General features: G+C 52.4%; 1 protein-coding gene across 1 annotated transcript; it reads left to right on the top strand.

Annotated features, from left to right (window-relative positions):
- Positions 1-4,805: 4,805 nt before the first annotated feature.
- Positions 4,806-10,992, top strand: LOC120383078 (olfactory receptor 52R1-like). The gene is made up of 2 exons (XM_039500713.1): positions 4,806-4,967; positions 9,927-10,992. The coding sequence occupies exons 1-2, from the start codon at positions 4,870-4,872 to the stop codon at positions 10,990-10,992; spliced, it is 1,164 nt and encodes a 387-aa protein (XP_039356647.1). The 5' UTR covers positions 4,806-4,869.
- The last annotated feature ends 226 nt before the right edge of the window (positions 10,993-11,218 follow it).

Raw genomic sequence — 11,218 nt, 5'->3', positions numbered from 1 at the left:
CCAGAGGTGCTGGGGGTCGCCGAGGCTGTGCCGGGCCGCCTGCTGCACCTCCGGGTCCGCATGGTGGGCTTGTGGTCAACCTCATCAACATCTATGCCCCAGCATTTGCCCCGGAGCGGCTGCAGTTCTATCGGCAGGCGTCCGCCTTCCTCGGCTCCCTGGATCCTCGCGAGTGCCTGGTCCTGGGCGGGGACTTTAACACCGTCCTCGAGGAGCGGGACCGCTCGGGGACCGAGCAGAGCCCGGCCGCCGCGGACGTCCTCAGGGAGATCGTCGCCCATCACTCCCTGGTGGACGTCTGGCGCGACCACCACCCGGACGACGCCTCCACGTACACCTATGTCCGGGTGGGAGCCCATCGGTCGTGCCACTCCCGGTTGGACCGCATCTATCTGTCCCGGTTCCATCTCTCACGGGCCCAGTCCTCCAGCGTCCGGCCGGCCCCTTTTTCGGACCACCACCTCGTCACCGTGACGGCCTCTCTATGCGCGGAGAGGCCGGGGCCGGCCTATTGGCACTTCAACAACAGCTTGCTGGAGGATGGGGGCTTCGTGGCGTCCTTCCGGGAGTTCTGGCTGGCCTGGCGAGGGCAGCGGCGCGCCTTTCCCTCGGCGCGGCGGTGGTGGGACGTGGGGAAGGTGCGCGCCCGGCTCTTCTGCCGTGACTACACCCGGGGCGCCAGCCGACGGAGGGATGCGGCGATAGGGCAGTTGGAGCGGGAGGTCTTAGAGCTGGAGAGGCGTCTGGCCGCCAGCCCCGAGGATCCATCCCTTTGCGGAGCGTGCCGGGAGAAGCGGGAGGAGCTCCGGGTCCTCGAAGACCATCGGGCCCGGGGCGCCTTTGTTCGATCCCGCATCCGCCTCCTTCGGGAGATGGATCGCGGCTCCCGCTTCTTCTACGCCCTGGAGAAACGGAGGGGGGCCAAGAAGCACGTCACCTGCCTCCTGGCGGAGGACGGCTCCCCCCTCACGGATCCGGCGGAGATGTGCGAGAGGGCCCGGACCTTCTACGCGCGCCTTTTCTCCCCGGATCCGACCGATCCTGCCGCTTGCAAAGTGCTCTGGGACGGACTCCCGACGGTCAGCGCGGGCGACCGGGACCGGCTAGAGCTGCCTCTCACTCTGGCCGAGTTCTCGGAAGCCCTCCGTCGCATGCCCACCAATAAATCCCCGGGCATGGACGGGCTGACCGTGGAGTTCTACCGCGTGTTCTGGGACGTCCTCGGCCCAGACCTAGTCACCGTCTGGGCCGAGTCCTTGCGGAGCGGGGTCCTCCCTCTCTCGTGCAGGCGAGCCGTGCTCGCCTTATTGCCGAAGAGGGGGGACCTCCGCGATTTACGGAATTGGCGTCCCATCTCGCTCCTCAGCACGGACTATAAAATTGTTGCGAAGGCCATTTCGATTCGGCTAGGGTCCGTGCTGGAGGACGTGATCCACCCAGACCAGACCTACACCGTCCCGGGCCGTACCATCTTCGATAACCTGTATCTGGTCCGGGATCTCTTGGAGCTTGGGTGCAGGGATGGTCTGTCGTTCGCCCTCCTGTCCCTGGATCAGGAGAAGGCGTTCGACAGGGTGGACCACGGGTATCTCCTGGGCACTCTGCAGGCGTTAGGCTTCGGACCCCAGTTTGTGGGCTTTCTCCAGGTGCTGTACGCTTCCGCAGAGTGTCTGGTCAGGCTCAACTGGACCCTGACCGAGCCGGTCAGCTTCGGGCGGGGAGTGCGGCAGGGGTGCCCCCTCTCGGGCCAGCTGTACGCCCTGGCGATCGAGCCCTTCCTCTGTCTCCTCCGCAGGAGGTTGACGGGGTTGGTGCTTCGGGAGCCGGAGCTGCGGCTGGTCCTGTCGGCGTACGCCGACGATGTGCTCCTCGTGGTCCAGGACCCGGGCGACTTGGCGCGGGTGGAGGCCTGCCAAGCCGTGTACTCGGCGGCCTCCTCCGCCTGGATCAACTGGGTCAAGAGCTCTGGCCTGGTGGTCGGGGACGGGTGGCAGGCGAGCTCCCTCCCGCCCGCGCTTCAGGCCATCCGGTGGAGCGCGGGTCCGCTGCTCTATCTCGGCGTTTACCTTTCTGCCACGCATCCCTCTCCGCCGGAGAACTGGCAAGGTTTGCTGGGCAGGGTGGCGGAGCGGCTCCGGAAATGGACAGGACTCCTCCGGTGCCTTTCCCTCCGAGGGAGGGCACTGGTGCTCAATCAACTGGTCCTGTCCATGCTCTGGTACCGGCTCAACACCCTGGTCCCGGCCCCGGTGTTCCTGACCGACCTCCGGAGGGTGGTGCTGGAGTTCTTTTGGCCAGGACTGCACTGGGTCCCTGCAGGGGTACTCCACCTGCCCCTGGAGGAGGGAGGGCAGGGCCTGAAGTGCCTCCGCACTCAGGTCCACGTCTTCCGCCTCCAGGCACTGCAGAGGCTCCTTTATGGTGCGGGTAGTCCGGCATGGAGAGCCCTGGCGCAAGCCTTCCTGCGCCGCTTCCGAGGGCTCCGATACGACCGGCAGCTCCTTTATCTCGACCAGAGGGGCCTTCCGCGAGACCTCTCCGGGCTGCCGGTCTTCTACCAGGACCTCCTCCGGACCTGGAAGCTGTTCTCTGCGACCAGGTCCGTGGCGGCCACCGAGGGGGCAGACCTCCTCGCGGAGCCCCTGCTACACAACCCTCAGCTCCGTGTGCAGGTGGCGGAGTCCCCCGCAGTGCGCCAGAGGTTGGTCCTGGCAGAAGCCACCAGGGTCGGAGACCTCCTGGACTACGACCAGGGAGACTGGCTGGATCCCCTGACGCTCGCTCGGCGGATGGGGCTCTCCAGACCTTGTACTCCCCGGCGCGTACTACAGGAGGTGAGGGCCGCTTTGCCGCCCGCTGCTCGGGCTTACCTCGACCGGGTCCTGCGTGAGGGCACGCCCCGCCCACCCCCCACCCCGAGCCCTCCGGACCTCTTCATCGGGCCCCTGCCCCGTGGACCCGACCGGCCCCCCCGCCCCTTCTCCGCCAGCCGGCTGCACGATCTGCAGCCGGTCCGTTTCCAAACCGCGCCAAGGAAACAACTCTACGCGCTCGTGCTCCATACCGTTCACTTCTCACCTCGCGTCCCGCCCCGACACCCCGTCGCGGGACCCCTGGCCACCTGTGGAGGGTGAGGAGCCCCGGTGGGCCAGCCTGTACTCCACCCTGGTCCCGAGGCCCGCCGGGGATATCAGCTGGAGGCTCCTTCACGGGGCCGTGAGCACGGGCGTGTACTTGGCGCGGTTCACCCCTGTCCCGGACACCTGCCCCTTCTGCGGCGTGAGGGAGACCCTGGCGCATGTTTACCTAGAGTGCGCCAGGTTGCAGCCCCTATACCGGCTCCTCACCGACATTCTGTTACGTTTCTGGCTGCACTTTTCCCCTCACCTCCTTATCCATGCACTCCCTATCCGTGGCCCCACGAAGTCGCGGGACCTCCTGGTCAACCTCCTCCTCGCCCTGGCTAAAAAGGCCATCTACGCGACCAGGGAGAGGAGGTTGGCCGACGGAGACTCCTGCGACTGTGGGGCTTGTTTCCGATCCCTCGTCCGCTCACGTCTCCGGGCGGAGTTCCTCTGGGCGGCGTCCGCTGGCTCCCTTGACGCCTTCGAGGAGCAGTGGGCGCTGTCCGGGGTTCTCTGCTCGGTGTCCCCATCAGGCTCCCTCCTTATGACCCTTTGACCTCACTCCTGTCCCTGTTCTTTTATTAGTTGTCCCCCGCACTTAGTGGGTTTCCGTGGCCCTGTGGATCCTCCCCTTAGGCTGGGGGGGGATCCGTTAGCATGGGGCGGGCTTCCGCCCGCCCCCTCTCCCGGATAACCCAATAGTACACTGGGTAATAAACTTACACTCACCGGGCTTCTGACCAGGGTAAGACGGTACAGCTCTGGGGTTCTAGGTTGGGGAGGGGTGGAGGGAATTGCCTGGAGCCTCTCTATTGTTGGTTCATAAGTGCCTAGTGAAAGCATTCATGTAACTGTAACTGGGTGCGTCCCTGGCTGTGTCTGGCTGTGAAAATATAAAACCTGGAGAGTTTTGCAGCTTGTCGCAGCCTCACTGTGTGAGAGGAAGCCCAGTTTGATATTCTAGAGGGCTCAGCAGTACCCCAGTTCCAGGTTGCATCCTGAGCAAGTCTGTCACATCCACCTAACGAACAAACCCTGCAACACCATGTTTCCATTCCCTTCTTGTCATGCCCTCAGTTACTAAAGGAGAGACCTTGGTTACAGCAGGGATGTCAGGGCTACTGGGTTCTGTCTGTTATTCTCTGTGTGACTTTCACTGAGTTATGTCTCCCTTTGCCTCAGTTTACCTATCAGTATAATGGGTATATGTTCATAATGACTTCCCTTTGACAGGTGTTTTGAAGATCCTTCAATGAAACCTGCTACACAGTATGATGATAGTTACTGATGAGAATTACTGATCTCTGATCCCTTACCAATAGCTCCATTTGCCTGCAGAAAGTGTTCGTGTCTCCCCTCAGTCACCTTTCTCCAGCTCTCTCTGGCTACTATCTACCCATTAATACTGGGCCTTTACAGGGTATCAGACCCTATGGAGAGCTGGGCATTATCCCTAGTTTTCTTAGTAATCAACTACTTTTTAAAAATAAACAAATACACAGAGCATCCAATTCCTCTCTGACTCAGCAGAGAGCCCAAGGGTTCTCATCTCCCTTTGGGAAAGTCTCTTAATTACTGTTTATTCCTAAAGCTGGATAAATAGCACAGAAGTGTAAACATTGAAAGAGAGTCATTGGCTAGAGAGTCTCCCGTCTCCAACCTGTTTCCATTCAGATGCTGCTTCTCCCCTAGAGGCTGAGTGAATTCCTCCCCCGCCCCGGGATTGCACACAGCTATATTATAAATGATGCACACCCCTGTGTCAGCTCTCAGCGTGGGATGCTGCTGCAGATGCCGGAGTGAGAGAGGTGTGAGAAACGGCTGCCTGTGGGGGATTTCCAGGTAAGACACATCTGTCTCAGAATTCACAGGTACCCAGCTCTTGCTGAGGAGCTCACCTGCTCGAAAAACCCAGTGCAACATGGTCGTGATGGGATAGAGAATAGGTCTGTGGTCCTTTCTGCTCTGCAGAGCCATTAAACATGCCAGGGCCCTTGCCACAGGAGATGTGTTTGCTCCAATATCACTGGCCAAAATGGCCCTCTTTGCTCCCCTTGGAGGAAGAACTGAGTAAGCTGTGTGTGAATTAATGCACAGGTACTCTCACCTCCTTCTCTTGCATTTCAGGGCTCTGGCTGTTAATGGGGGTGGGGGGGCTCTCACCTGCCTTTCTGATAGAAAGCATGGAGGTCCTAGGGCTCCTCACTGGAATAATTATATGAATTTTTAAACATGGGCATGACATCTTTTCTCCTGGCTTCATTTGAGAAGTTAGCTGAACTGTGATGCCTGAAACTTTCAAAAAACAATTCAGCCAGAAGCAGACACCCAGTGTGGGAAATTTCAGTCCAAACAGTTAAAATTTGGCAAACTTATAACCAACTGAAAATGAAGTCTCCTAATTGAAGGTGTCAGACACCCTTAACTAGCCACCAGCATCATCTACAATGGCCAATCCATTTGTGAATCCCATTCAGCTATGCTCTTTGCTCCAATAAAGTCTGTGGCAAGGAGTTCCACAGGCCAAATATGGATTATATAAACAAGTTTCTTTTCTCAGTGTTATATGTTCAGATGTGCAATGTAATTGAATGTTCCCTTGTTCGTGTGTTATGAGACAAAGTAAATATAAATGCCTGATCTACTTTCTTTATCAATAGATTCATACGGTTTAAGATCAGAAGGGACAATTAGATCATCCTGTCTGACCTTCTGTATAACACAAGCCATTAAATTTAACCCAGTTACCCCTGTATTGAGCTCCATAACTTGTGTTTGACTAAGACTGGTCTACACTAGGATTTTACATTGTAGAATCATTCAGTCACATGGTGAGAAGGGACCTGCAAGGGTCAGTTAGTCTAATCCCTGCCAAGATGCAGGGTTTGTTGTGTCTAAACCATCCAGGACAGATGACTCCAGCCACCTTTGGAAAATCTCCAGTGAAGGAGCTTCCACGACTTGCCTAGGCGACTGTTCCGTTGACCTCCTGTTCCTACAGTTAGGGAGTTTTTCCTGAGATTTTGTCTAAATCTGCTCTGCTGTAGTTTGATCCCATTGCCTCTTGTCCTGACCGTGTGGCAAGCGAGAACAACTTTTCTCCATCTTTTTTATGGCAACCTTTCAAGTGTCTGAAGACCAATATCATGTCCCTCCTTAGTCTCCTCTTTTCCAAACTAAATATACTCAATTCCTTCAGCCTTTGCTTGTATGGTTTACATTCCATTGCTTGGATCATCTTTGTCGGTCACCTCTGGATCCTTTCCAGTTTCTCTACATCCTTTCTAGACAGCGGTGACCAAAATTGCACACAGCACTCCTCATACTGCTTCTTTCCAAATGCAGAACAAAAATAGTTCTTGAACACATCTACCTTTTCCGCAACATTAACAAGTTTCCTTTCTCCCTCTAGGAATTGGCCTTTACCTTTTCTAGGATTTCTTTTCTTCTTAATATACTTAATAACCTCCTTTTTGTTCTCCTTAGCCCTGCAAAGCATGGATTCCCCCCTGATGTCTTTAACGTCCCATATCAATTTTCATAACTTCCAATTTGTATTGCTTGCTACCTATTTTCCCTTTGTTCTATGTTGCTTTTCCCCCCTTAATTGCTGCCTTCACTTTCCTACTGAACTGGGTTTTTTACCAAAGTTCTCCACTTTCTTGATTGTGGAATCATTGCTTTTAGCTCCCTCATAAACTCTTAAAGAACTCCCAATCCTCATTCCCATTTTTCCATCTAAATTTTTCCTCCCAATCATAATTTGTCTCAGCTCTGGGGTGTAGCCTGATTTAGGGTGTATGACTAATATTATTTTGGATAATATGGAAATTTAATTTATTAATTTAATGTCATTTAATTTTAATTTTATTAATAATATTAATCATTAATCATTAATATTAATAGTATGGGTTTTAGACTTGCCAATCTGTTTGATCAGAAGATAAAAGTTCTTGTCCCGACTCAGGCTCCACAGAATTTACAAAGGACCCTCGGGGGTGTGACAGGAAGCTCACACTGAGACAGATAGAGCCTTAAAGACTTTTTATTAAAATCAATAATAGTAAGTAAATGGTAAAATAACCAGAGTTACAAAGTTACAATTGCATCACTGCTATTCAAAAGATACATATGATAATATAGTACTATATGCAACAAAGCTTTGGTTAATATACTCACACCCTTCCTTGATAACCTGGTAGTAAGAGACACAGGAACAGCCTTGCAGTTCAGGTTTCTCAATTCTTGAGTGAGGGATGCAGGGCTTAGAAGAAACTAATGCTATGAGCTATTAAAGTGAACTTAGGGTTTACTTGACTAACTTAAAGTTTAAGAAGAACAAGTATAGCCTACTAATAGTAGCAGTCATCTAGATAGCCAGAATAGATAGAATAGAGAGAGTGGAGGAGAATAAGTAAGAAATAGAGTAGAGTAAGAAATGGAGTACTCTATCGAGGTGGGTCACCTCTTTTATACGGCAAGTGCCAGAAATCCTTCTTCTTATACCCAAATTTCATTCCTCACCCACAGAAATGTTAGGGTACACTTACCCCATAGGCTAGTATGTATGTGCGTATGGGTGACATGTATGTATGCACTTGTGGTGTACTTGTTAAGTCTGTGGGTACAACACTGAAACCCCCCCATGCCATTCTCCATTGTCTATTGGTCTAGATAAAAGGTCATAGACATAGGTGTGGGTACTTATCTATTCCACTCAGTGGTGGAATCGCATCGTTATGCAAGTCTGGGATGGTGAGCAGTGGCTGCAGAACTTCTGGATGTGGAAAGCCACCTTCCTGGAACTGTGTGCTGAGCTCACCCAGCTCTGTGGGGAAAGGCCACCCAAATGAGACCTGCGCTCTCGGTGGAGAAGCGTGTGGCAATCGTACTGTGGAAGCTGGCGACTCCAGGCTGCTACTGGTCAGTCACAAATCAGTTTGAAGTTGGGAATTCAATCATTGGGGGTTGCATTAATGCAAGTGTGCAGGGCCATTAATCACATCCTGCTGCACAAGACCATGACTCTTGGCAACGTGCATTGTGGATGGCATTGCAGAAATGGGTTTCCCCAACTGCGGAGGGGTGACAGATGCCACGCATATTCCAGTTTTGGCACCAGACGCCTTGCAATGGCATATATCAGTTGGAAGAGGTACTTCTCCATGGTGTTGCAGGCTCTTATGGATCACCACGGGTGTTTCATTGACATCAGTGCAAGGTGGTGCAGAAAAGTGTTTGATGCATGAATCTTTAGGAACACCGGTATTTACAAAAAGCTGAAAGCAAGGACTTTCTTTCCAGACTAGAAGACCCCCGTAGGGGATGTCGGAATGCCCATAGTGATCCTGGGAGACCTGGAAAACCCCTCAGTGCCGGGGCTCATGAAGCTGTACATGAGAAACCTGGGTAGCAGGAAGGAGCATTTGAACAATAGGCTGAGTAGGAGCAGGATGACCATGGAATGTGCATTTGGCAGATTAAAAGTGCGCTGGCGATGCCTTTATAACAGGTTAGATGTCAATGAGGAAAATATTCCCCTGGTTGCAGCCATGTGTTGCACTTTGTGTAATATTTGTGAAGGAAAGGGTGAAAAGTTTGCTCAGGGGTGCACTGCTGAGCAGAACACTTGGCTGCTGATTTTGAGCAGACAGATACCAAGGCACACACACACAGCTGAGTGTAAGTCCAGTTTTCATTTCAAAAGGTGTCTGTGGAAGTGGAGTGAACAGTAAAGTGAGACTTCCCAGAAATCAGAAAGCAATGTGCGGGTGGAGTTTGGGAAGGAAATGGGAAAGAGTGTGAATGTGCTGAAGGGGAGGGCAGGCACCCATCTGCTCAGATTGGAGCATCAGGAGTGAATGCAGCATTTCTTTTTGGTGCTCCAAAACTTTTATCAGCCTCTCCATTGCATCCCTAGTCTATGCTTCATTTTCTTTTCTTTCCAGCTTGTTGCTTTCCCTCCACTGCCTGCATTCTGTCTTGTCTGCATCAGAGTACTGCAGCACCTCCCAGAATATATCTTCCTTGCTCTATCTCGGGTGCTTTCTTATCCGGTGGACACACTTGGCTGGAGAGGAGAGGGTGCCTCCTTTCAAGCACATATCTGGGGAAGCACAAGTAACAATAAACAGAAGGATTATTGTTAAGTACACATACAGCATTGAAACACTACATTAAAATACACTTCTGGTAACACACCAGTCACTTTCCCGCTGACCCATGACAAGCACACATGCCGGTGAACACTACAAGCATGGTGAGTGTTGCCAGGGGCTTGGGAAGTTGAGAGTGGGAGAAAAGCAATGGGCCAATTACAGTGATAAAATCAAGCACGGTGTCTATACTGGCACTTCAGCGACAAAAATTTTGCGTAAAAAGCCTTACAAGTCTCATTAAGTTACCTTAATTACATCACTGAAACTGAGCAGTTACATATTCGAAAGTGGCTTTGTAGTGTTTACACCTCCATTATTTCTTCACCAAATGCTGCCCTTTGGTGAAAAAATGTGGCAGTGTAGACAAGGCCTAGGGAACAATAAGGGATAACCAATATCCATTCGTGTTTCCTGCTGGTGCCTATTAAGGTTTCCCACCCCACGATGCATAGGAATTCTTGATGCAGGGAACACCATCAAATATGGAACTGGCATTTGTAGGGTCAGGTGTTCTTAATTCATTCGTCTGAATAATGAAAATGTCATTTTTCAGTGTATGAAGAGTGACCAATCTGTTTCATCCAAGAGAACAGCCTCCGGTTGTGCATGTAGTGTCTCATATTAACATTGTGTCTCCATACAGCTGTTTGTCCTGTGACCATCACCCTAGACCCTGGACACATACAGGAAGTCAGGGGAACGTACGGTATATGCAGGAGACACCGTTGTCCCTCAGCGTTAGACACCTTCTCTCCTACTCCATGTCAGATTCCAACTCAACTGACTTCACCAACCCCTCCACCTTCATCCTGCTGGGCATTCCTGGCCTGGAGGCAGCCCATGTCTGGATCTCCATCCCCTTCTGCGTGATTTATGCCATAGCCACCTTGGGGAACTTCACCATCCTGTTCATCGTAAAGACAGAGCTGAGCCTCCATGGGCCCATGTACTATTTCCTCTGCATGCTGGCTGTCACTGACCTGGTCCTGTCTACGTCCATCCTACCCAAAATGCTGAGCATCTTCTGGTTCAATTCCAGGGAGATCAATTTCAGTGCCTGCCTCACCCAGATGTACTTCATTCTCAGCTTCACTGCAATACAGTCTGGGGTCCTCGTGGCCATGGCTTTAGATCGCTACGTGGCCATCTGCGATCCCCTGAGACATTCCACCATCCTGACAAACCCCATGGTGGCTAAAATTGGCCTGGCCATGGTGCTACGTGGTGCCATGCTCGTACTGCCCATTCCCTTGCTAGCGAGGAGGTGGCCATATTGCAGAACCAACATCATTTCCCACACGTACTGTGAGCACATAGCCGTGGTGAAGCTGGCCTGCGCTGACATCAGCGTCAGTAGTTACTACAGCCTCTCTGTGGCATTCTTCGTGATCGGTCAAGATGTGGTTTTTATTGCCATGTCCTATACCCAGATCCTCAGGGCCATCTTCAGCCTCCCAACAAAGGACGCCCGGCTCAAGACTTTTGGGACCTGCGGCTCCCACCTCTGTGTCATCTTATCCTCTTACATCCCAGCTCTCTTCTCCTTCCTCACGCACCGTTTTGGGCACAATGTGCCCCAGCATTTACACATTCTCATGGCCAACATGTACCTCTTGGTGCCCCCCATGCTAAACCCCATCATCTATGGGGTGAGGACTCAACAGATCCGGGATAGGCTACTCCAGCCCTTTACTCATAAAGGGACCTAAAGTTGTCTCCTGGTGCTCTGGCTCTCAGATTGAACTGCATGCAGAGCTGGCTGGTGATACGGCACTGGGCCCTCTTCCCTGAATCACTGACTGGCCAGTAAAAGAGACTTTAAACCCTCTCCTGAAGTTACTGTGCTCTTTCAGCATCACAAATTGGGGAATCTGTCTATATACAACTCATAGGGTTGCCATATTTCTAAATGCTGGTAACTGGAAGCCTGACTCC

This window comes from Mauremys reevesii, linkage group 1 (assembly GCF_016161935.1).
Source record: "Mauremys reevesii isolate NIE-2019 linkage group 1, ASM1616193v1, whole genome shotgun sequence".
NCBI lineage: Eukaryota > Metazoa > Chordata > Testudines > Geoemydidae > Mauremys > Mauremys reevesii.
The sequence above is the reverse complement of the archived record's forward strand: the minus strand, read 5'-3'. Positions and strand labels throughout refer to the sequence as shown.

Bases quoted from the DNA above. Each gene is read 5' to 3' on its own strand.
- LOC120383078 (XM_039500713.1), top strand. From the start codon at position 4,870: ATGATGCACACCCCTGTGTCAGCTCTCAGCGTGGGATGCTGCTGCAGA. The intron at 4,968-9,926 runs GTAAGACACATC...GTCTCCATACAG, and splicing joins TGCCTGTGGGGGATTTCCAG to CTGTTTGTCCTGTGACCATC.